General features: G+C 44.6%; 1 protein-coding gene across 5 annotated transcripts in view; it reads left to right on the top strand.

Annotated features, from left to right (window-relative positions):
- The first annotated feature begins 3,047 nt into the window (after positions 1 to 3,047).
- Positions 3,048 to 26,643, top strand: part of ARHGEF37 (Rho guanine nucleotide exchange factor 37) — a 51,244-nt gene continuing 27,648 nt past the window's right edge. Inside the window, exons 1-3 of one of the 5 annotated variants that reach the window (XM_013051116.2) lie at positions 3,048 to 3,150; positions 18,092 to 18,288; positions 19,454 to 19,577. In XM_013051116.2, the coding sequence (XP_012906570.1) occupies positions 18,103 to 18,288; positions 19,454 to 19,577 (310 nt within the window). In that variant the 5' untranslated portion in view covers positions 3,048 to 3,150; positions 18,092 to 18,102. The other 4 variants (XM_013051107.2, XM_004737856.3, XM_013051109.2 and 1 more) reach the window with 4 other exon arrangements.

A 26,643-nucleotide genomic window follows, 5' to 3' on the forward strand; every position in this document is an offset into this window, starting at 1 on the left:
ACACTCACTCACCTACCCAGTCCACAAAAACATATACAGTCCCTACTGTATACAAGGCAGGATGCCAGACACTGAGAGGAACCCAAAGGTCAATAAGCTGTAGTCCTCATACTATATTTTAGAATTTCGAACCAGGTAAATGTATTTTCTTTTCAAAAAAGATATTTAAAAATTGATCACTCTGTGAAGGGTAAAAGTGAAGAGGAACTCTATCTTTGAGTTAGTGTCACTGGGAGCAAGGGGATGTCCATTTCTTTGTACATGTTCTAGAAATCAACCCCCCCCAATAATTGGTTTGCTTTGTTACACAATGGTTTCCAGTTGAAAACAAACAAGTAGCTCTCCAGAACATTGAGAAAAGAATGGCTTTTCTGAAGTTGGCCATTAAATTGCTGCCCAACAAAGTATTTATGACTAGGATAAAAGGTGAGGCACTAGAGTGAGTACTTTAGGAATTTAATTCAAGATAACCCAGAGCCCTCAAACAGAATCTAAGAAACATCTGTTTCAAATGAAAATACTAGCCAGCTTGTCTCCTTTTCCTTAAATTAACAAATAAATACTTCTTGGGACTATGGAACCCTGCTACCTCTGGGACCCCAGTAATACAACAATTGCCCAGGGATTGTTGTTGGCATGTGGGTCTGAAATTACAGAATACTCAACACAAGCTAGGAAGAAGGGCACACATCAGTCATGTAAAGTGAAACGAGCAAAGCAGATGACTCCATACTCGGGAGAAAATGCTGATCACCCCCACCCCCCACAAACACTGTACAGGAGCAGAACTGAGGCGCTGACGCTGAGCACTCAAGACCCTTCCCACAAAAAGGAAGTCGATTTAGAAGTCAGGCTGGCCTTGGGATCGGGTCTTCATCCCCTAGGGGGCTTTGGATAGGTCACTTAGCCACTCTAGGATTCCATTTCTCTTTAGAATTCCTAAAGAATGGGAAAGAAACCTAGAGATCTTTTTTTTTTTTTAAGATTTTATTTTTTTATTTACAGACAGAGATCACAAGTAGGCAGAGAGGCAGGCAGAGAGAGAGAGAGGGGGAAGCAGGCTCCCTGCCAAGGAGAGAGCCCAATATGGGGCTCGATCCCAGGACCCTGAGATCATGACCCGGGCAGAAGGCAGAGGCTTTAACCCACTGAGCCACCCAGGAGCTCCGAAACCTAGAGATCTTTAAACCACTCTTTTATGGGACTTTTCTTTGAAACATTTTTTTTTTTAATTTATTTATTTGACAGACAGATCACAAGTAGGCAGAGAGGCAGAGAGAAAGGAGGAAGCAGGCTCCCTGCTGAGCAGAAAGCTCAGAACCCTGGGATGATGACCTGAGCGGAAGGCAGAGGCTTAACCCACTGAGTAGCCACCCAGGAGCCCCTATTTTTTTTTTTTAAATTTGATAGAGAGAGAGAGCGTGAGTGTGAGCATGAGTAGAGCTTGGCAGGAGGAGAAGCAGACTCTCCGCTGAGCAGGGAGCCAAATGCGGGACCCTGAGATAATGATCTGAGCTGAAGGCAGATGCTTAAACCACTGAGCTACCCAGGCGCCCCTCTTTGAAGCATTTCTGATAAGCCTCTCTGCTTGAATGCTGACTTTAAAAAAAATTTTTTTTTAAAGATCATTTATTTATTGTCAGAGGGAGACAGAGGGAGTACAAGCAGTGGGAGCAGCAGGCACAGGGGTAAGAAGGATCCCCACTGAGCAAGGAGCCTGACGGGACTCCCTCCCAGAACCCTGAGATATGACCCGAGCTGAAGGCAGTTGCTTCACTGACTGAGCATGCATCCCTTGAATGCTGACTTAAAAGTTTTTTTTAATTATTATTGATGTATAGTTGCCATGCAATGTTATATTTTGGGTTTTGTTGTTGTTGTTTTAAAGTTTATTTATCTTTTTTGGGGGGGTCATCTCAACACCCAGAGTGGGGCTCAAACTCACAACTCTGGGATCAAGAGTCACATGTTCTTCCATCTGAGCCAGCCAGGCATCCTGCAGTGTTATATTTTGAATGTTGACCTTCAGTGATAAGATGCTCACTCTCTCACTCACTTACTGATGCCACTTTTGAAATGTTCTGTTAGAGAAGTTCTTCCTTACATGTTCCAATGTGTGCTTATGGATATCCCCATGCTAGTGACTTCTCAGGTCACACACCTGAAGTCTGATCCATGGATCAGAAAGCTCTCAACTTCATTTGCTTTTCCTGTCTACAGACTAAACCACCCCTCTCCCCTTCTAGTCTCATCCATCACATTCAAGGCATAGCCCCATTTTGGTCTTCATGTTTCTTGTTTTGGGGTTTTTTTTAAAAAAAATATTTTATTTACTTAATAATTAGAGAGAAAGAGCACCCACATGAGAGATCACAGGTGGTAGGGAGAGTCAGAGGGAGAAGCAGACTCCCCCACTCTGAGCAGGGAGCTGGAGGGGAGGCTTGATCCCAGGACCCTGGGATCATGACTTGACCCAAAGGCAGAGGCTTAACACACTGAACCACCCAGGCACCCCTGGTCTTCAGGTTTTTGTGGGTGTAGATTAGTGGTTAAGCAACAGGAGGCCTCCAACAGTTTGAATTTGAATACTGGTTCTGTCCCTTAGTAGCTGTGTAACAGTAGGCAAATTGCTTTCATTTTTCTGGCCTCAGTTTCTCTAAAATGAAGATAGTAGTAACAGTAATGCTAAGAAGCATGCCTGTTTTATAGAGAAGTTGTGAATGAGGTAAATGAGGAAACACAAGTAAAATGTTTACTATAGTGCCTGGCATTTAGGAAGCCAAATTACTATTGCTACCACTAATAATAATAAGTAATAAGCCCTAATAATGAGAATAAGAATTAGAACCGAGAAGATTTGGGAAAGTTAATCTAGTTGATTGCCGATCCCACAAATAAGGTTTGCCTTCCCCGATACGACACTTTTTCATAGCGATTTTCACTCTTCAATGTCAATGTTCTAAGTGTCCGACCAACCTCACCCATCACCGCCCCGCCCCCCAAGGGGGCGGGGACCTACTTAGGGCCTAGAACAGTGTCCTATTTCACAGCAGGGAGAGAGTGGACGTACAGCTTTCTATCACAGGAAAGGAGACTGGGGTGCAAGGAGACTGGCAGATTTGTCTGAGATTGAGCTCGTGGGAGAGCTGGGTAAGAACCCAGAGGTCCTGGGCAGCGGACCCTGGGAATGAAATCGAAGTCCAGCCCTAACATCTAGTGCTTTGGGCAGAGCCACGGATACACAGATTGTCAGTGATCCAGGGGTCAACATTCCCACCAGGTGGCCTAAGCACTGGCCGGTGTTTTGGGGGCGCCGAGATCGGGGGAGCAGGCGGCTGAGCGGGAAGGCACGGGAAGGCACCCGCCCTCCCCCGCGGCGCAGCGCTCAGAGCCGCGGCAACTCTCGGCGCTGGCGGCGGGCCAGGGCCACCCGGGGCCGGGCCGGGACCCGGGCGCGGCAAGTGGAAAACAACCTGGCCGCAGACAATTGACAAAGGCGCGCGAACGGGCCGGCCCTCCGCCGCGCGCACGCACGCAGCGTGGGCAGAGCCGCGCCCTCCGTGGGACCCGCGGCGCCCAGGCCCAGGTGGGGCGCGTGTCGGAGAGAGGGGCGTCTCTCCTGCCTCTGCGGCGGTTCCGGTGCGCCCGAGCTCCGCGCGGGGGGTGCGCCCCGGGAGAGGGGCGGGGTGGACGGGCCGGGCGCCGAGCGGCGCGGGAAAGCCGCCGCTGCTGCCTGCCGAGCTGGAAGAGCCGCGACGCCCGGGTCCAGGTGGCGCGGTGGAGCCTTGTGTCCTGGGGCCACACGGAAATGCAAGCAACCTGATCCACGTGACCTTTTACAGGTGGGCAGATAAGGCCTAGAGAGGTAAGGTGGTCTGGAAAAAAACTATTATTTCTTGCGTCGGTTTGTTTATCTCTGCCCGCTTCAGTGTAGGATTTGGGGTGACTTTTAATAAGAATCGATAGGTTGAAACAACAGAAAAATACAAACAGTGTTAAAGGATCCTTGCCAAGGAAAGTATAATTATTACTACGGGCGGGGGTTGGGGGAAGAGAAAGGAAATTCGAAGTCCCTATGTTGCGCTGCTTTGGCCAAGGACCCGCAGAAAAGTGCCAGAGCTGAGACCAGAAGCCTGAGTGTCGGGCTCTCCCGGGGGTTCAGTGCTCTGGGCACAGTGAGTGAGCAGAACTTGCAGGGGAATGGAGAAACAGCAGCCTGCCCGCGGGCTTCACCTTCTTGGGATTCTGGACCCCTTAGACACCTGGATCCCTTCCTACAGAGGGGTTCACACATGACCCTGCACACCGTTTCAGATTTGACACGAAGCATTCTGCTGTAAGGAGTGACCGGAAGGCTGGCACTCAGCCTGTGCTCTCAAGAGCAATTTTTTGCTCTTTTTAAAGGGAGGCAGCCAGGGAAAAAGCGAGTACCGGCTGTCAATCCAGTGTTCTGACCTCGCTAGCTGGGTGATCTTGGACACACTGTTTAACCTCTCCAAGGCCTAGTGTTTTGCTCTCTTGTTCTTTTTTTTTTTCTTTACAGATTTTTTAAAAATTCAAGTTAGTTCACTTATCTAGTGCAGTATTAGTTTCAGTCCCAAGCCCAGCGTCATCTGTAAAATAAAGATGAAATTGTCTGCCTCCTCCTTCAAGTTATTGTCCGCCTTAAGAATGAATGCTGATCCCAGTGTCTGGCACATAGGGAGTGCTCAGTGAGCGTGCAGGTGCACCAAGCCCAGTGGCTCGCAGTTGTGCCAGTTAGGAGAGATGATGACATGGAAGACATTGGGCTGTCTCTGAAATAAAACACAAAATTAAAAACATTGTAAACCTGAGGGGCGCCTGGGTGGCTCAGTGGGTTAAGCCACTGCCTTTGGCTCAGGTCATGATCTCAGGGTCCTGGGATCGAGTCCCGCATCGGGCTCTCTGTTCAGCAGGGAGCCTGCTTCCTCCTCTCCTCTCTCTGCCTGCCTCTCTGCCTACTTGTGATCTCTCTCTGTCAAATAAATAAATAAAAAATCTTTAAAAACAAACAAACAAAAGAAAAAAAACATTGTAAACCTGAAACTATAAAGAGAACCCTATAATGACTCAAAGCGACAGCACAATCTTGGCGATGATCATCTAAACAAAAGTACAGCAGTGCACCATGTCAATATTTGGCCTAAGGTGGCTGAGAGGAGAAGCCACCAGACATTCTAACAAGGACTGTTTACTGGGCCTTGCTTGCCTCTTTTGAATGGAACTGGCACCTGCATAGCTTGTTTCTAAATGAGAGGAAGGTGATGAGGGGACCTGAGCAACACCCAGTCTTGCCAGGTGATGTGGGCTTGGCCGAGTTCTGGCCGGGGTACAGGAGTTGCTGGCAGTTGGCTCTCATCCCTCTTGGATCAGCAGCTTGTTGTGGTAAACAGAGCCTTGGTTGACTGTGTTCTAGATCAAATAAATGGCTTTTTATTTAACCGATGGGGGTGTGTGTTTGAGTGCTCTAACTGAAGCAAAATAGTGTTTGTTGAGCTCGATTGTCCAAAGCCTATAGCTTGTTTACTGACAGGCTAAGGAGTTTTTATTATTATTACTATTGATTTATATGATTTATGGAGAGAGAGAGCATGCATGCACCCACAAGGGGAGAGGGGCAGAGGGAGAAGGAGAAGCAGATCCCTCACCCAGCTGGATACCAGGACCCTAGGACCACCACCCAAACCCAAGGCAGATGCTTAATTGATTGAGCCATCCAGGCGCCCCAGGCTTAAGAGTTTTAAAATCTGCAGATCCAAAATTGTGAGGACAGGGCCTGGGCAGGCCTGCTTGCCTATAAAAAGAATTGCTCTTAAAAAAAAAAAAATACTGTGTTGTTTTCTTTCTCTGCTATTTTAGGCCTTGCAAATAGAGTCAGGGAAATATGGCTTAGGGCAAATAGCTGCTATTTAATTTGGGCTGAGACACAAATTACCTGTCTGCTGGGTTACATGCCTCTCCAGGTGTTTATAAAGGAGAGTTCTTCCTCAGAAACAGAGATTGTGTGTGAAGTCTCTTGCCCCCTGTCTGCCTCCCCTTGAGCCAGTCATTTCTCAACCCAGAGAAATCCTTTTTCTGCAAGTTCAGTGACTTTGGCAAGTTCCTTCCCTTCCTGGCTCTGTGGCCTGATTTTGTTTTACAGTAGCTCTGTTGGAAAGTTGGTTTTTTGTTTGTTTTTTTAAAGGCTCCACACCTATGGGGAGCCCAACACAGGCTTGAACTCACGACCCTGAGATCAGACCGGAGCTAAGATCAAGAGTCAGTCACTTAACCGACTGAGCCACCCAGGTGTCCCTGTTTTGTTTTTTTAAAGTAAGCTCTACATCCATCGTGGGGCTTGAACTCAGGACCCCAAGATTAAGAGTTGCGTGCTCTACCAACTGAGCCAGCCAGGTACTCCTAGAAAGTTTTCCCTAATTTGACCTTTAGATTCTAAACATTTGGTGCTCATAGGATGGCATAGAGCAAACATACTCTCTTAGGCCAAGGCTCTTCCTTATTTGAACGCAGCCTGTGGACCTCTTTCATGTTTCTACCTCCAGACTTGCTGCCTTCATTCTTTCAACATTTCTGTAGTAGATTGAGATTAAAAGCAGAATTTTCCCAAGAAGTGATCTACAGACTACTTGCATCAGAGTCACCTAGGGACTAGGGTGCCTGGGCAGCTCCGTCGGTTAAGCCTCTGCCTTCTTTGGCTCAGGTTGTGATCCCAGGGTCCTGGGATTGAGACCCACGTTGGGCTCCCTGCTCAGTGGGGAGCCTGCTTCTGCCTCTGCCTCTGCCTGCTGCTCCTTCTGCTTTTGGCGGTGCTCTCTCTCTGACAAATAAGTAAAATCTTTTTTTTTTTTTTTTTTTAAATAGACATGATCCCTTTCCTTGTGGAGTTTACCCTTTATTGAATGAACCAGTAAAACAAATAGGATAAGAAAAATAGTTCTTGGGGGAAAGGAGTGCTTCTTTGGAAGTGGGTTTCAAGCAAGAAGTAAAGCAGTCAGGTTTTTTTTTTTTTTTTTTTAAAGATTTTTATTTATTTGACAAGGAGAGACTTAGCAAGAGAGGGAACGCAAGCAGGGGGAGTAGGAGAGGGAGAAGCAGGCTTCGCTGAGCAGGGAGACCGAGGTATGGCTTGATCCCAGGATGCTGGGACCATGACCTGTGCCTCACTCCCCTCTGGTGCTATGAATTTAATCAGGATGCCATTATACTTGTCCAGGAGAAAGGTGGTAGAGATTTAGACTCAGGTGGTATTAGAGATGGAAAGCATTAAAGGAACTGCTGGATATCCTTAAACTGGGCAGATCACAGAGGTTGAAATTAACCAGTGTTCTTTGAATTATGTAGTTTTTTCAGTTTTTTTTTTTTTTTTTTTAAGGGGGGTTTCAAGAGCAGGAGGAAGGAGAAGCAGACTCCCAGCAGAGCAGGGAGCCCAATGCAGGGCTCCATCCCAGGACACTGGGATCATGACCCAAGCCAAAGGCTTGGGGAGCCTGCAGGGAAGCCTGCTTCCTCCTCTCTCTCTCTGCCTGCTTCTCTGCCTACTTGTGATCTCTGTCTGTCAAATCAATAAATAAAATCTTAAAAAAAAAAAAGTAATTAACTACTGACACACAGATAGATCTCGAAATAATCTTGCTGAAAAGAAAAAGAAGCCAGACCAAAAAGAGTACAGACACTACAATTCCCCTTATATAAAACCCAAGGGGAGTTGCTCTCTCTCCCCCACGCCCGATCTTAAACATTGTGGTGGCTCTCAAGAATTGTGTATGATTATATTAGTCAGCCTCCACTTGTTACCGTGTCATTGGCAATTTGATCTGATGGAGCCACCCACGCGTCCCTAGTTTTATCAGTTTTTAGTTCATATTACTCTACTATGGTCCCCTCCACCCCCATCCCCCCAGCTCTCAGCCTCTATCACCCACATCTTGCTCCTTAGAGAGACTGCTTAGAAAGACATCAGCACCTTGCTGGGCTGGTTACACTAGTATACAGCATTCCTTTGATCCACTGGCCTAGTTGCCTTTCAGTAAGAGAATGAGGATAGTCTGCAATTAACTGTTATTCTGTTTTGTTTTGATCTATCCTGGATCCCAGTGATCTCTGTTTCCCTTTATAAAGGCTGAGGGACCATCTCTTTTACTCAAGTGGCAGAATCCTCAAATGGCTAAGGCTAAAGAGGATGGGGGAAGAAAATATATTAGCTCCTAAGAAAATCCAAAGGCAGGGATGCCTGGGTGGCTCAGTTGGTTAAGCATCCAACTCTTGATTTTGGCTCAGGTCACGGTCTCAGGGTCGTGAGATTGAGCCCCATGTTAGAATTAGCTCAAGAGTCTCTCCCTCTCCCCCAGATCTAATTAAAACAAACAAACAAAACACCTAAAGGCAGTCAGTCTCCATCATGGCTGGACTGGGTAATGGCATCAGGGCTCAGTTTCATGGTCCCTCAATCCTTAGCTCCATTTCTTGGTGTTTGCTGCATTCTGAGTCAGGCTCTAGTGTGTCATTCCTATTACTTATTATTATTATCATGATCAGCTGTTCTCACCTTCGGCTTGAATATGATCAGCGAAGTGTCCTTAGATAATGTCTTGACCCATTGGATCCATGGTAGTGCTATCCTTTACGGTGAAACAACAATAGTGACGAGGCAACTGTTAAAATTTTTGCGAGCTTACCTTGTACTCTGTTAGATACTCTACATGGATTATCTTTTTTTTTTTTTTAAGGATTTATTTATTTATTTGACAGACAAAGATCACAAGTAGGCAGAGAAGCAGGCAGAGAGAGAGGAGGAAGCAGGCTCCCTGCTGAGCAGAGAGCCCGATGCAGGGCTTGATCCCAGGACTCTGGGATCCTGACGTGAGTCAAAGGCAGAAGCTTTAACCCACTGAGCCACCCAGGCACCCCTACATGGATTATCTTATGAAATTTTATAATCACCCTGTAAAGGAGGTTAATAATTATCCCAGGAAAGCCAGCTGACTGATTGCTGAATCAGAATTTAAGATTGGGTTTTCTGGCTCTAGAGTGTGGACTCCAAGCCTTTACAGTGCCTCTTAAAGTCCCTCTTAAGAACTAAGAAGACGAGAGCAAAGCCATCAAATATTGTGCCTGTATCTTACTTTTTCTGAACATCAATCTTAAAATATACACGGCAATCATAGTAGGGGCAGAACTTTGGAAGTTATTCTCATGACTTTGTCAATCTCTGATCCTTATGGGTTGTTAGAGTTTTGGGAGCTCTTCGTACAGGACCTCTCTCCTGGACTATTCAGTATGTCTATATAAACCAGGAATGTCAGGCAGGACTCCACTGTGGCCACTCTTCTTTCTATAGGCATTTCCTCCCTTTGTTTTTCTTCTCTTTCTTTTTTTTTTTTTTTTTAAGATTTGTTTACTTTTATATGAGGTGGGGGGCAGAGGGAGAGGGAAGGAAGAGAACCCCAAGCAGACTAACTACTGAGCATGGAGCTTGACAAGGGGTTTGATCCCACGGCCCTGAGATCATGACCTGAGCCCAAATCAAGGGCCAGACACTTAATGGACTGTGCCATCCGGTACCCGTAGTCCTACGTCTTAACTGAGATGGTAGTTACACAAATCTAACATGTGATAAAATGGCATAGAAACAATCATTCACGAATAGTAGACTGATGCCAATTTCCTGGTTCTGATATTGTGCTATATTTAAATAATAGGTAACCATCAGAGTACCCTAGTGAAAGGTGCACAGAAAATCTGGTACTATCCTTGCTACTTCCTGTTGAGTGAGTCTGTAAGTCTTGTACCTGTCTGTAAGTATTTCAAAATAAAAAGTTAAAAACAAAAGATTACATAGCTTAACTTACCCACTATCTTTGCAGCTCTGTATGGACAAGTACTGCCCAAAAGCCTGGGAGAGCAGGCTGGGTGTCCCTGTTCTATTTCCTGGTCTGGGTTGATAAGGAGGCTTATCTCAGAGAACAAGCTTGGGAAACATGGCTTTCCTTGTAGTCCAGTCATGCTCAGTCCTGGGATCTCTTTCATGTCCCATGATAGGCAATTTTTTTTAAAGATTTTATTTATTTATCTGTCAGAGAGTGAGCACAAGCAGGGGGAGCAGCAGGCAGAGGCAGAAGTAGGCTCCCTGCTGAGCAGGGAGCCCAATGCAGGGCTTGATCCCTAGACGCTGGGGTCATGACCTGAGCCAAAGGCAGACACCTAACCGCTGAGCCCCCCAGGAGTCCCCCTGATAGGCAATTTAGAACTAAAATCAGTTTAGCCCTCTGCTCTCTCTCTCAAATAAATAAATAAAATCTTAAAAAAAAAAAAAGACACAAAACTATTCTAGGACCACAAAGCTCTCCCTGGTGTTGCTTCTTTATGGTCACACTCACCTGCCCTTCACCCTCATCCCTAGCCACGTGACCACTAATCTGTTCTCTGTCTCTATAATGTTGTACGTGACATAAATGGAATCATACATGACCTTTTAAGATTGTTTTTTTTTTTCAGGCCGTGTAATACCCTCAAACCCCCTTCGGGCTATCACGATTTATGCATAATTCAATCCGTGTTATTTCTGGGTATTCAGTTGTAATGGATCTACCCTTTCTTTCTTTTATTTTATTTTTTAATTTTTTTTTAAAGATTTTATTTATTTATTTGACAGAGAGAAATCACAAGTAGACAGAGAGACAGGCAGAGAGAGAGAGAGAAGCAGGCTCCCTGCTGAGCAGAGAGCCCGATGCGGGACTCGATCCCAGGACCCTGAGATCATGACCTGAGCCAAAGGCAGCGGCTTAACTCACTGAGCCACCCAGGCGCCCCCTTTCTTTCTTTTAAAGCATTCACCTCTTCTTAATTTTTTTTTTTAAAGATTTTATTTATTTATTTGACAGAGAGAGATCACAAGTAGACAGAGAGGCAGGCAGAGAGAGAGAGAGAGGGAAGTAGGCTCCCTGCTGAGCAGAGAGCCCGACGTGGGACTCGATCCCAGGACCCTGAGATCATGACCCGAGCCGAAGGCAGCGGCTCAACCCACTGAGCCACCCAGGCGCCCCCTCTTCTTAATTATTTTTAAAGTATGCTCCACACCTAACATGGGGCTCGGACTTATGACACTGAGATTAAGAGTACCTATATGCTCTACCGACTAAACCAGCCAAGTGTCCCTAAAGCGTTCACCTGTTAAACACACCTATTAAAACAACATTTTGATTGTTTCCGGTCTGGCAATTACAAATAAAACTTCTGTAAGCATTTGTGGACACATTTTTGTATGGACATAAGTTTTCTTTCTCTGGAATAGATGCCCGAAGTTATGATTGTTAGTAAGTGTAGGTTTCTTTTTAAAAGAAACTGACAAGCTGTTTTCTGCCATGGCTGTACCATTTTTGCATTCCCACCAGTGATGTCTGAGCGATCCAATTTCTCCCACACCTCTGCCAGCAGTTAATACTATATAATATTTTTCTGATTAATGGCTTTATTGAGCTATAACTCATCTCATATACTTCACCCACTGAAAGTATACAAATCAGTGGTTTTTAGTATATTCACTGAGTTGTGCAAGTATCACCACAATAAATTTAGAACATTTTCGCCACCCCCAAGAGAAACCCTGTGCCCAGTAACCACCACACTCCATACCCTAGCCCGTTAGCCTAGGAATCCGATGATCTACTTTTATATAGATTTGCCTATTCTGGATATTTCATATAAGTCAAATCATAAAATATGTGGTCCTTTGTGACTGACTGCTTTGACCTAGCATAATGTTTTCAAGATTCATCCGTGTTAAAGCACATATCCATAGGACTTCATTCCTTTTCAATACCAAATAATGTATAATATTTTTAAAGAAATAAAAGTATGTTTCTTTCCATTATACAGACCATAAACTAAGAGATGACAAAATACTCTTACAGGGAGGTTTTGCCAGGCCAGCTTGGAGGTCTAGCTTGCAGTTAACCTAAGTGCAAATTAATGCTATTTTAAATATTTAGCAGTTCTCTGTAGAATGTGCTTTTTGTTTGTTTAGCAATAGTTCTGAGTAGTGGAACCTGAGTAGCTCTCCTGAAAGCCTGTTGGGATCTTTCTAGAGAACCTACTGTGCACAGGGGGGTGAGTGTCAGCGACTCAGGCCAGGGACAGGTCAGCAGGCCACGGGCAGTGTTCAAGAGCTGGAACAGAGCTGTGCATCAGACAGATGCATTCCAGGATCTTTCTAGGCCCTTTGCTCTCCCCATTCAGTTTACAGATCATCTGATCAGGTCAGCGCTTATGGCCCACGACAGAAACTTCTGCTGCTACTAGTCCCTCCCAAAGGACATTTATATATGCAAGTATCATCAGTATTGTGAGGAATAGTGAAGGACACCAGGCGAATGGGTGCTCCTCTGTCTCTGAGTGTGTAGGGTCTGGGCAGGAGGCTGAGGCCTGGTTCTGAATAACCCTAAATAGCCAAGTACAAGTTTGAATGGGCTGTGTGCCACTTAAAATATTAGGAAATATTTTACCCATCCAGAAAAGAACAAAGAACAGTGAAACAAATACCATGTTCTTACCACCTCGCTTTATTTAATTTTAACAGTTTTGTCCTCTGTGCTTCATTATTTTTAAGCAAATAGGACTTCTCTTACTTCAGCAATAAAAAGTAACGAACTACTGATACATGCAACAATTTACAGGAATCTCCAGGACATTATGCTGATTGAATAAAGTCGGTGCCCAGAGGTGACACACTGTAATGATTCCATTCACATACATTCTTGAAATGACCAGATGACAGAAGTGAAGAACAGATTCCTGATGGCCAGGGGTTAAGGATGGGATGGAGCTGGAGGGGAGTGAAAAGGGAACATGAGGGGTCCTTGTGATAGAAATGAGCTGTGTCTTGCTTGTATCAGTGCCAGTATCCTGGCTGTGAGATTGTGTTAAGAGTTTTGCAAGATGTTACCATTGAGGAAATTGGGTAAAGGGTACATGGAACCAGTTTATTATTTATTATAACTGCACGTGAATCTCTATCTCAAAATTAGAAGTGTAGCTCAAAACAAGACAGCTTCAGATCCCATTAAGTCCCTTTTGATCTGTCCTCAATTCCATTTCTCTGCTTCCCTTTCCAGAGGTTGCTACCATCCTGAATTTACTGTTGATCATGTTCACAAAATTTTTAATACATATATATATTATATAATATATTATATATATTATTTTTATATTATAATAATATATTTTTACTTACAGTGTTGATGAGGCTACCCATTATGATATATGAATTTGTAGTTTGTTCATTTTCACTGTTGTTGAGAATTCCATGGTATGGATATATTACCAGTTAATAACCCATTCTTTTGTTGATGGTCATCTAGGTTGTTTCTAATTTCATTATCAGCAGTGCTGCAGTGAACATTCTTTTTTTTTTTTTTTTAAGATTTTATTTATTTATTTGACAGATCACAAGTAGGCAGAGAGGCAGGCAGAGAGAGAGAGGAGGAAGCAGGGTCCCTGCAGAGCAGAGAGCCCGATGCGGGACTCGATCCCAGGACCCTGAGATCATGACCCGAGCCGAAGGCAGCGGCCCAACCCACTGAGCCACCCAGGCGCCCCTGCAGTGAACATTCTTGTCTCCATTCCTTGTGTATAGGAGGAGAATTTCTTTTTTTTGTTTATGAGTTTATTTATTTATTTGACGGAGAGATCGAAAGAGAGCACACGTAAACAGAGTGGCAGGCAGGGAAAAAAGAGAAGCAGGCTCACTGCTGAGCAAGGAGCCAGATGTGGGACTTTATCCCAGGACGCTGGAATCGTGACCCCAGCGGAGCCTTCCGCTCAACAGACTGAGCCAAGTAGACTCAGGCGCCCAGGCGCCCCCAAGTGGACAATTTTCTTAAACACAGGTTATCTCTAAGAGTAGAACTGGCCTGATGGTGCAAGCATTTTTAACTTTTCTAGTTCTTGCCAGATTGCTCTTTGGAGTGGTTTCAACAATTTACATTACCATATCGGTACATGAGACTTCCCGGTCATCTATAGTCTCACCAACATTTTTATATTTTGCCAGTCTGATGGTCATGAAATGTTATCTCACTGTGATTTTTTTTTTTTAAGATTTTATTTATCTATTTGACAGAGAGAGAGAGATCACAAGTAGGCAGAGAGGCAGGCAGAGAGAGAGAGAGAGAGAGAGAGGAAGAAGCAGGCTCCCTGATGAGCAGAGCCCAATGTGGGGCTCGATTCCAGGACCCTGAGATCATGACCTGAGCCGAAGGCAGAGGCTTAACCCACTGAGCCACCCAGGTGCCCCCTATTTTTATTTTTAAAGATATATTTATTTGAGGGAGAGAGATAGTGCATGAGCACAGGGGCAGAGAGAGGGAGAGAGGGAGAGAGTCTCAAGCAGACCTCACGCTGAGCTTGGAGCCTGACGCAGGGCTTGATCCTATGATCCTAAGGTCATGACCAGAGCCAAAACCAAGAGTCCACACTTACCCCACTGAACCACCCAGGCGCCCCCATTGTGGTTTTACTTAATCACATTTGCCTAGTTACTAGTGAACCGAGCATCTTTTCATTTGTGTATTAGCCATTTAAACTTCTTCCTTTGTCAGTTACCTGTTCATACCTGTATAGGCTAGAGTTTAGTTGGAGAAAACACAGGTCATTCTGTTTTAACCAGAGTTGGAGGCTCAGCTAACTGCACCATGCAGGTGTCCCTCCATGTCTTTAAATAGCATGCAGGTACTGTCGATTGAGCTTTTGGTTTATGTATTGTTCTTTGACTTTCTACCATGGAAGATTTAGTTGTTTTTTTTTTACTCTCCCCTCCACCTCACATACACACGCCTTCCACAACCACATACTCCCAGTATAGTTACACATCATATTGTTTAGGTCACTTGCATTATAGTGTGTATAAATTGTATTTATAACTGAACCAGGCAGTAATGTACTTTTATTTTTCCTGCACAACTTTTTAAGTTTTTAAAATTTTATTTATTTATTTTTAAAGATTTTATTTATTTGAGAGAGAGAGTGTGGGAGAGTAGAAGATCAGAGGGAGAAGAAGACTCCCTGTGGAGCTGGGAGCCCGATGTGGGACTCGATCCCAGGACTCGAGGATCATGACTTGAGCTGGAAGCAGTCGCTTAACCAACTGAGCCACCCAGGTGCCCCAGCACAACTTTTTTTTTTTTAAAGATTTTATTTATTTATTTGACAGAGAGAAATCACAAGTAGATGGAGAGGCAGGCAGAGAGAGAGAGAGAGGGAAGCAGGCTCCCTGCCGAGCAGAGAGCCCGACGCGGGACTCGATCCCAGGACCCTGAGATCATGACCTGAGCCGAAGGCAGCGGCCTAACCCACTGAGCCACCCAGGTGCCCCGACAACTTTTTTTTTTTTTTGCTTTTAATTTTTTATTATAAAATATGACAAACAGAAAAGTGAAGCTGAGTGAATTTTCACAAAACAAACCCCCATATAACCACCACCCAGGTCAAATAACGACCACCACCCTGAAAGCCCCCTTATGTCTTCTCTTATTATCAGTCCTCTTACCCCTTCCACAAGGGTAACTGCTCTGGCACAACTTTTTTAACAATTGTTTTGTGTTTGTTCGATGGTTTATCTCTTAGTTTTGTATGTATGATCTGTGTGATTATCCCCAAAGATATACCATATTCTTTATCGATTCAATGAATCTATTCTCAGGACGTTCTAGCTCCTTCTGAAATACCATAGACTGTTTGCCATCTGCCTGTAGCCAGGGGTCAGTTCCTTCCCCATCTGGGGCTTTCCTTGGCCCTTCTCACTGTTGATCACCAGTGTCCTCTACCTATGTCTTCCTCTTTCCTGTTTCCTTATTTTGGTGGAGGATATTTATTCTCCCATAGTTTTCTGAGAAGAGGAACAAACAAAGAAAATTCTCTAGGCTTTCAAGGTTCTACAGTTTCTCCTCAATGGCTCTAGATACAGATTTTTAAAATACTTATCCTGTTAGGGACTTGTACTTCCTGGATCTAAGAATTCTTTTTTTTTTTTTTTATAAATTGTGGACAATTCTTACTCTTATCTCTTTGAATATTACCTCTCCTTACTCTCTTTATTCCTGCCTTCTAGAATTCAGATTTGATGCATGAACCTTCTTATTTCAATATCCAGATTCCTTAAGCTCTCTTTCATATTTTCCATGCTTTTCTCTCTCTTTAGCAATCTTATTTCTTCAGATCTCTGTGCCCTTTTGGTATTTCTCTTTTCTAGATGTCTATTTAATCTGCCTATTCAGTGTTTAATTTTGAAGGCTTTATGTTTAATTTCTGTAAGTTCTGTTTGGTGCTTTAAAAAATCAAAATTGCACAGGTCTTTTTTTTATATTATGAGTTTTTTCCCCTTGCTTATTTTACAGTTTTTACCTAATGGTTTGACTCTCTGGGTGTTCTTGGGGTCTACTCCTGCTCATTGCTGTGGAGTCTGGATTGCAGACTCATCTTCAGGACAGGGTTCACAGGAGGAGACATTTTATTTCTATGAGCACTCAGAATAGCATTAGTCCAGAACTGTTTTTGTCAGTTTCTCAGCTTTGGGTTACTTGGGTCACATGTGTAGTATCAATTTGAACCTAAAGCCCAGTGAGGGCAGGCCTGTTTTTATGAATTTTCAGAGGGGACTTTTTAAAAATGTTTTATTCATTTATTTTACAGAGAGAGAGAGAGAGAGAGAGAACACAAGTAGGCAGAGAGGCAGGCAGAAAGAGGGGTGGAGGGAGGCAGGCTCCCTGCCAAGCACAGAGCCCGATGCGGGGCTCGATCCCAGGACCCTGGGATCATGACCAGAGCCAAAGGCAGAGGCTTAACCCACTGAGCCACCCAGGTGCCCCCAGAGGGGACTTTTTGTCCTCATGTAGGACCCAAGCCAAGAGGACTTCATCTTCTGTGTGAGTGGGAGACATTTTTTTTTTCAATCCACCATTTCACTGGAGTCTTTGGGGGTCCCAGTTCTGTGAAGAAGCTTGTCAAAGATAAAACAAATTTATCTTTGTTCCTGCCTGAACACCTGTGCCCAAGTCCCTGGTTGCCTGAACTTGGCCATGCCCTTTTCCCTGCCCGCTCTTCTACTTGGGGCCCCAGCCACATCTGCTCAGCTGCTCCTGCTCTCCTTTCCAGTTCTCTCTGTTTGGGGGTCCTGCTATTTCCTTTCTTCTCTTACAAGCCCTGCCGGGCTGTGAGGAGGGAGTTTTATGCTGATCCAGACTGTCTAGGATGTTTTGTAGCAGGGAGGGGTTTCAGGCCATGTTGTTCACAGTATTGCCAATTGTACCTTTAAGCCTAGAGATAAAAGGGTTGTGGGAGTGTCAGGGAGGGAAGGTCCATCTGGCTGGGAGGTTCAGGGAAGGGAAGGGAAGATGAATGTCCAAGGGTAGAGACATGGGAGGGGGCCCAGCAGGTGCAAAAGCACAGAGGCAGGAAATGACTGTGCAGGCTCGGAGGAAAGCACGTAGCTCTCTTTGGCTGGAGGATGGTCTGTGAAGGGGAAAATGAGCTTGGAGCCGGACCACAGAGCAGCAGGGAGCTGTTCAATCCCCACAGTGCAGAATGCCGTGATCATAGCTTTGTTTCAGGAAGTATAAGCTGGAAGCACCTCCAGGATGCATGGGTGTGGGCGGCAGCCAGAGGGAGAGGGCTTTAGACTTGGAACAGTGCCCCTGGAGGCTATGGAAGAGCCCATGGGATGGACTGTGGGGCCCGAGTGGGGTAGTGGGGGTAGAGAGGAGGGAACCCCTGGGACAGAGGGTGGGAGAGACTGGGCTGAACCAAATAAAGAAATCTGGGTCAAGAGCTGGGAAAAAAATAGAAGAAAAGCTAGGCAAACACATTATTTGAATCCTGGAAAATGTCAGCAATTACGAGCCTTGTTCTACCTTTTCAAATTGCTCAGATACTGCCCACAAATGCTAATACACAGTTCATCATGCGATGTGCAAGCTAGAGATGTTTTTAGGCCACTTGATGAATAGTTGTCTTTGGATTAGACACAGTATGTTCCAGTAGAGCTCCTGGAAGTGAGTTGGGATGTGTTTGCCTTTCCTAGAACCTGCTGACATGGCTGAACATGGGACTGATGAGCCATCCTCCAGGACAGGAAGTCCTAACGGAGAAGGCCGGGCCTCTGGGGACAGACTGTCGCTGCATCAGAGGCTGGCTGTCAGGGAGCTCATTGACACTGAGCTCTCCTACCTGCACCTGCTCCGGCTCTGTGCCTCTGACATCAGGAGCCGCCTGCAGCAGGTACGGGGGCTTCACATAGCCTCCCTTAACAGGGGCAGACCTGGGTCCTGGCTTCTGAGACCCCACAGCTTTTCCAGGGGCAGGCCTGATGGAGGGGAAGGTGTGGTGGTCGGGAAGTCATTTGGATGGAAGCTGGGGTGCTTCCATTTACTGGGCGTGCAGCCTTCAGCCAGGCCTTTAACACATCAGAGCCTCAGTGTATGCATCTGCTAAATGGAGAGAGGAGTAGTCACCCCAGAGAATTAAGTGAGCTAATGCATAAAATAACCCTTTATCAAATTTAGAACAAATTGCTTAAACTGCCCTATATTCCAGTCGTCTCATTTAGGAGATGGCAACAGGAAGAAGTTATCATGATGGTGGGTTTTTACATGTTTTTTTTTCCTCTTGATTTCAGAAATAATATAGGCTCTCTTTATAAAATATAAAGTATCCCTTAGCGTAAGCACCATTAGGGCAATGTACCTCCAGTTCTGGACTCACAAATCAGAAACTTCCAATTAGTGTGACTTGAATGAATGAAATACTCAAGTGGGAAATGTGCAAAGTAAAAGTTTTCTCATATTTTACTTTCCAGAAATTAGGATTTTTCTCTGTAGGCATTAAGCAAACAACTACAGGTTGTTACTTACTCCAACAAGAATAAGAGCATACTCTAGAAATCTTTCTGCAGTTAGCTCTTCCTACTTGATTGTGCATCCAGGACACACACACACACACAATCTCCTGCATACACCCATGCACATATATAGATGTCCTACAGTAGAATTGCCAGCTCATAGTAGCTGGAGTTCAGAATATATGTCAAGGTAATGGTGGTGGGTGCTAAGTATGTCAGAGCTGGAAGGAAATCCAACTTTTGCCCTAATCTGACAGATAGGGAAACTGAGGGAAGAAACATGATGGCTGCCAGCAGATCTAGGATAAAACCCCAGTTCAGCTTTCATTCCATGCTGAGCCCTCCATCTCTTCCTCACTTCCTGTAGAGTGATGAGAACACCTAATTTATAAAGTTTTTCAAAACCTTGAGAACATTCCACTGTGACAATATCCCCAAGAGTAATAGGACCCTGAAGGTATGAATGTTCTGGACTGATGTCCAAAGTCTGCAAATAGTCCCTCTGCTCAACTCCCAGAGACTCCTATGGTTTTTTGTTCCTTCTAGCTGCCCCAGGGAGATCTGGATGTCCTGTTCTCAAATATCGATGATGTCATTGAGGTGAACAGCAGATTTCTTCATGATCTGCAAGAGACAACATCCAGGGAAGAGGAACAAGTGTACTTAATTGGTAAGCAAAAGACAAGGCAGTTGTTAGCCCTAGGTTCCCATGAATTGTCCTCAGCATGTGGGTATTGCTGAACTGTTTCTAGTTCCAGGGAAATGCAGCTCAATGGGAGTTTCTTTTGGGCATCTCTGAAATACAGCATGACAGAGGTGGTAGGACCCTCAAATAATATCCAGCCGAATCCCATCTCGTTTACAGAAAACGAGACTGGGGCCCAGAGACAAGGAGGGACAAATTTGGTCAGTGGCCCGGCTGAGCCGTTAGTTATTTACTAAGCTTAGTTTTGTACTGAGCACTTGCCAGTTACTATGCTGTGTGCTGGGGTCACAGCATCAACAAGTGAGTCCAAGTTCCCATTCTTAAGGCTTGGCAAGTTAGAGAACAGCAGATAAACAGATAAACAAGAGAATTTTAGAAAATAATTTAGAATTTGAAGAACGGAAACAAATGCAGTAACCCTTGGATATGATAGTAGTCCTCTTAGGAAGGGGACATTTGAACTGAGATCTGAATATTAGGAAGGAGATGGCTATGGGATCTGGAGGGAGAGCAGAAAGAATGGCTGTGCAAAGGCCCTGAGGCAGAGATAAGCCTAGAACGTTTGAAGGACAGACAGAAGCCTAGTATTACTCCAGGGAAGTTTATGAGGGGAGTATGTTTGGAGATGAGATAGAAAAGGTGGAGAAGAACTGAATCATATAGGGCCTTCTAGGCCATGGTAAGGAGTTTGGATTTTATTCTGAATGTGATGAGAAACTACTAGATGGTTTTGAGCAGGAAAGCGATATGGTCCTATTTATCTTTTTGATGACCTCTTTGGCTGTTGCGGACAGTGGGTATGAGGGAGTGGCAAGTGTGGACGCATGAGACCAGTGGGGGCCTCACTGTCACCCAGGTGAGAGATGGTGGGAGTGTCTTCACTCTGGGATGGTCAGGAGGACCCTTTAGAGCGTAAAGGAGGTGGGATGAGTGGGGATAAACCTCACACCTGTGTCCCACATTCTCTTCTCATCTGTTGCCCTGAGCTCACACCACAGAACCCCAAGGTCAGGGGTTTTGAGTGGAGTCAGGCGGGAAGGGTGAAAGGGTACCAGGTAGAGAAGGGGGGCAGGGAGGGCACCCAGCCCAGGGCCCACCAAGTTCCTTGGCCTTTACATCACCAGTCTACCCTTTCTGAGACATGAATGACGATGGAGATGAAAAATAACAAGTACACACATTTTTTTTAGAAAGCCCATTTTCTGAGTGTTTACTAAATGCTTAGCACTGTTCTCGAGTCATGTATTAACTCATTTCATTCTCACAACAACCCGGAAAGGTAGACGCTGCTACCTCATTTTACAGTTGAGGACACAGAGGCACAGAGTGGGGAAGTAACCCATCAAGGTCACACGGCTAGTGGCAGAGTCAGGATTTGAACTTGGTAGTAGGTCTCCGGAGCCAGTGCTCTCTTAACTGTGGCACTGAGCAGCTTCCACGTAGTGGAGAATGGTAGCAAAGCCTGTGAATGTGTTGATTATTCCCTTGAGAATAGAGTTCCTTATTGAAACAGCAATGCAAATGAGTTACCATTTCCTATAAAAGACAGATGAACACAAAATGAAAGAACAAGATTTTTTTTAAGTAGCTGGGTAGATATTCTCAACGTTTATCTTTTTATCCTTATTTCTGTTACAAATTACCATTTATTTGAGTAGGAATCAGTATAACCTCAGGTTGAGGACACGCTGGGGTCCAGGGACTCAGTCAGGTTCTCCTGTTGCTGTGGTTTGAGGTTCGATGTGGTTCCTTGTGTGAGGGGCCTTGCTTGCCAGTCTCTGCCTTCCTGGTTGACCTGCAGCAAAGAGTCAGGATGTCACTTTGTTTTCCAAACACACCTGGTGATCACTCTGCTACCTGCCTTCCTGGTAGAACTGCCAGATAAAATACAGGTCCCAGGGGGGCCTGGGTGGCTCAGTGGGTTAAAGCCTCTGCTTTCGGCTCAGGTCATGATCTCAGGGTCCTGGGATTGAACCCCGCATCAGGCTTTCTGCTCAGCATGGAGCCTGAGCCTGCTTCCTCCTCTCTCTCTGCCTACCTCTCTGCCTACTTGTGATCTCTGTCTGTCAAATAAATAAATAAAATCTTTAAAAATACAGGTCCCAATTAAATTTAAACTTCAGATAAACAATGAATACTTTTTTAAAGATTGTATTTATTTATTTGAGAAAGAGAGAGAGAGAGAGAATGTGCATGAGCAATGTCAAGCAGACTCCCTGCTGGGCGTGGAGCCTGATGCAGGGCTCCATCCCAGGACCCTGAGCCAAGGTCAGACACATAACTGCCTGAGCCACCTGGGCGCCCCATCAGTGAATAATTTTTTAGTATCAGGATGTCCCATGCAACATTTGGAATATACTTATACTAAAAATGTGTTCATTATTTAGCTGAAATTTAGTCCTGTATTTTTTTCCCCTCTGATATGGCAGTTCGATTTCCTGTCCTATTTCCTATTTCCTTTACAGAGTCTACAGAAAATAGCCTCCTCATCCTCTGATCCTTGTGGTTAGCCGAAAAAAGGCACAGAGAATCCATATGGCTTTTCTCTTCGGTGCCCTATGTGCTGGGTCAAGACTGCCCTGGCATCTGCCAGCTCTCTATTCCTGAGCTTGCCAGCCCCCTCGCCTTCCTGCATAAGGAAAGCCCTTCTCCCAATCCTGCAGACACAGCATTTTAAAAGATTTTTAGATCTCAGGCATAGCTGTCTTTAACAAGCTTTTTTTCCCCCAGATGACTTAGGTCCCCTGTCCTTTTCGAATGAGTCCATTACAACTCTGACATTCACAGGCGTCTCTGCCCCGGGTTATCTTACCAGAAGGTGCCTTGGTAGCTCAGTGCAGTCCAATAGAAATGTAATTCAAGCCACACGCGTCACTGAACATTTTTGAGTAGCTCCATTTGGAAAATTAAAGAAGATAAAATAAATTTTAGTATATTTGATTTATCCCAATATGTCCAAACTCATATTTTTAAAAAAAGATTTTATTTATTTATTTGACAGAGATTACAAGTAGGCAGAGAGGCAGGCAGAAAGAGAAGGAAGCAGGCTCCCCACTGAGCAGAGACCCTGAGGCAGGGCTCCATCCCAGGACACTGAGATCATGACCTGAGCTGAAGGCAGAAGTTTTAACCCACTGAGCCACCCAGGCACCCCTTCAAACTCATATTTTAACATGTGATCAATATAAAAGTTATTCATGAAACATTTTACTTCTTTTTTTGTACTGTCTTTGAAATCCAGTGTCTTTTATACTGACAGCACATCACAATCAAGATTCTCCATATTTCTAGTCCCCAAAGGCCACATGTAGCCAGTGACCTCTGCCTCTGGGCCGTGCAGGTCTAATGGTTTGGAGTCTGACTGGCAAGGCTCTGCTGCCCACCGGTTCCTGTGGGTCTCTGAGCCTCAGTTTCTGCCTCTTTGAAATGTGCCAGCCATGACGCTTAGTAACACAGACTAGCTCTTTCATTCTCACAATACTCTGACTAGTTGAGTACTATTATTACTGTCACCATCTTACTAAAGAAAAACCTGAAGCTCAGAAAAGTTCAGTAATTTCCTCAAGGCCATACAGCTTGGCCAGGCAGAGTCAAGAGCCGTAACCCTTGACCATCTTAACTCTCTTTCTTGTCTTTCTGATTCATCCCAGCTGTAGGTATACTTTTTTTTTTAGAAAGATTTTATTTATTTATGACAGAGAGAGACACAGTGAGAGAGGGAACACAAGCAGGGGAGTGGAAGAGGGAGAAGCAGACTCTCTACTGAGCAGAGAGTTGGATGCGGGGGCTCGATCCCAGGACGCGGGGATCCAGACCGGAGCTAAAGGCAGATGTTTACCCACTGAGCCACCCAGACACCCGATAGGTATTCTTTTGATGCTGGGAGTAACTTTTCCACGGGAGTGACTTGTTTACAGTCTGTGGCCATAAGGCAAGACGAAAATAAGTTAAGTCTTTCTTTGTGCATTCCTGGTGCTCCTGCCCCTTTGGATAGCCGTACTTCTGGGAGTTTGCCGTCCTCTACCGCCAGCCACGCTACGCTACAGTTCTTTGCCTTCAGTCACATTTGTTGACTCGTTTCCGGGTTAAGAAAAATGTGGGAACCGCCCTACATTTCAGGGCTGCCCCCAGGCTGCCTCTTAGCTGGGATGGTCTCTGCTGTTGGCTGACCTCCTGGCATGCACATTCTCCCTAGCTGCAGTTTTGTGTCCTCTTTGCTCTGTGCTCTCTCCTTCTGGGGGCTTCTCCTGAAGCATTCTCTCTGAGGATCGGCTGGGCCAGAACTGGGGAAGAGGACTGGTCCTGTGTGGCAGTCTGGGTAGCTGAAAGCTAGACCACGCCGAGCTAGCACTGTCCCAATGTGTCTGATGGGGTCTGGTCCAGGTCAGAGGCCCAGCCTGTAGCTTCAGCAGGCAGTAGGGTCTGCTGGGCTTCCGGTGGTCCATAGCCCCCCACTCCCATTCTTGGCTAACACATTCCTCTTCACCCTCACCACTTCCCCCTGGATGGATAACCATAGGCTCTTGTGGATGGGTGAGGTAGTTTTCTAACTGCCATTCTTGTAACCACTTTTGACCCCTAGTTTAGTCTCAACATAGTATAGATCTTTTTTTTTCTTTAATTAATAGACTTTACTTTTTAGAGTGCTTTAAGGATTACAGATAAAATAAGTAGAACATACAGGGAACTCTCATATGGTCCCATTCTCCGTAACTCATAGAAGTGGAACCACAGTATTTGTCCTCTCATGTTTGGCTCTCACTTGGTATAATGTCTTCAAAGTTCTTTTTAAACTTTCTAAATCTTGGGCATCTTCGTGACTCAGTGGGTTAAGCCTCTGCCTTCAGCTCTGTTCCTGGTCTCAGTCAGGGTCCTGGGATCGAGCCCCACGTTGGGCTCTCTGCTTGGCTGGGAGCCTGCTTCCTCCTCTCTCTGCCTGCCTCTCTGCCTACTTGTGATCTCCCTCTCTCTGTGTCAAATAAATAAATAAAATCTTAAAAAAAAAAAACTTTCTACATCTTTTTTTTTTAAGATTTTATTCATTTATTTAACAGAGATCACAAATAAGCAGAGAGGCAGGCAGAGAGAGAGAAGAGGAAACAGGCTTCCCGCTGAGCAGAGAACCCAATGCGGGGCTCGATCCCAGCACCCTGGGATCACGATCTGAGCTGAAGGCAGAGGCTTTAACCCACTGAGCCACCAGGCGCCCCAAAACATTCTAAATCTTAAAATAATTTTAGATTTACAGAAAAGTGGCAAAAATAGTACAGAGATCCTAAACAACCCTCAAACTAGCTTTTCCTTATTTTAACATCTCAGATATCCATAGTATATTTTTGATACCAGAAATTAGCATTATTAATGCTAATTAATTAATTAACACTATTAACTCTACAGACCTCATTCACATTTTGCCTGCTTTCCTACAGATGTCTTTTTTCTGGCCCAGGATCCAATCTGGGTTACCACAGTTCATTTTATTGACATGTTCGCTTGGCCTTCTTTAGTCTGTCTGTCTTTTGTGACCATACACTTCTGAAGAGTCTGAGCCAGGTTTGTAGTTTATCTGTCACTTTGAAGTTTTCAGCTATTAAAATTAAAATATATTATAGATTTTATAAAAGCTTAGGTATGTATAATCTATATTTTATAAGTTATAAAAGTACCTATTTATAAACATTTTATGTATTTATGAAATTAAAATTATTTTTGGCACTCCTGGGTGGCTCAGTTGATTAAGCCACTGCCTTTGGTTCAGGCCATGATCCCAGGGTCCTGGGATCGAATCCCACATCAGGCTCCTTGCTCAGCAGAGAACCTGCTTCTCTCTCTGCCTCTGCCTGCCACTCTGCCTGCTTGTGCGTGCGCTCTCTCTCTCTCTCTCTCTCTGACAAATAAATAAATAAAATCTTTTTAAAAAATTAAAATTATTTTTATTCTTAAATTGACATTATACATTTTTGGCAATAATATCCTGGCCAATGTCCTGTCCTCCTTAGTGTGTCAGAACAGGGGCACTTGCTGTTCCCATATGTTATTACTTAGAATAATGTTAACTTTGATCACATGGTTGATAGAAGGTAATATCTGTTGTGTTTTTCCACTATAAATATTATTCCACCATAATTACTATAAGTAATATATATATAATTTCCCCCTTGTTATTCATAAATAGCTTACGGAGAAAAACTTTGATAGTATCCAAATGTCCTATTTCATCTCAAACTTTCACCCATTAGTTTGTTTTTTTTATTTTTTAAGATTTTCTTTATTTATTTGAGAGGGAGAGAATCAGAGAGACCATTAGCAGGGGGAGCAGCAGAGGGAAAGGGAGCAGCTGAGGCAGAGGGAGAATTCTGCAGGCTCCCCACCGAGCAAGGAGCCCGATGCGGGACTGGACCCCAGGACCCTGGGATCATCACCTGAGCAGTAGGCAGATGCTTAACCGACTGAGCCACCCAGGTGCCCCACCCATTAGTTTTAACATCCATCAGTGGTTCTTGCCTACAAGAACTATTACTGGTGTTCTCATGGTAATTTCTATTTCACTTATCCCTTTGACATTTATTAATGGCAATTTTTCTATAAGCAAGAACTGTCCCTTCATGAGCATTCATTTGTTCAGTTATTTATTTATGACAGTATGGCCTCTTGAATGTTTACTTTATTCTGTGAGTCAGAATCCAGTACTATGGTTATTTATTTTCTTGTTCAGATTGTACCAGTGTTGGCCATTGAGAGCTCCTTCCAGTTGGCTCCCGTGTCCTTGTAGTATGCCTCTGACAATTTTTGAGAACATCCTTATTTTCTGACACCACAAGGTGTTCCAGGCTCGTCTTGTGTTTTCCTGCCCTGTCTTTGGAATCAACCATTTCTCCTAGGATCCCTGGTTCCTATTTGGGGAGAATAGTATTTAGACACCAAGCTCTAGGCTGTAGGTGTGCTCATTGCCCCTGGGATGTCAACTCACAGAGCTGGGATATATATGTATATATACTAATGTATGCATATACACATTTCGTTCTATATC

Source organism: Mustela putorius, unplaced genomic scaffold (genome assembly GCF_011764305.1).
Source record: "Mustela putorius furo isolate JIRA1106 unplaced genomic scaffold, ASM1176430v1.1 tig00000407_pilon_pilon_pilon, whole genome shotgun sequence".
NCBI lineage: Eukaryota > Metazoa > Chordata > Mammalia > Carnivora > Mustelidae > Mustela > Mustela putorius.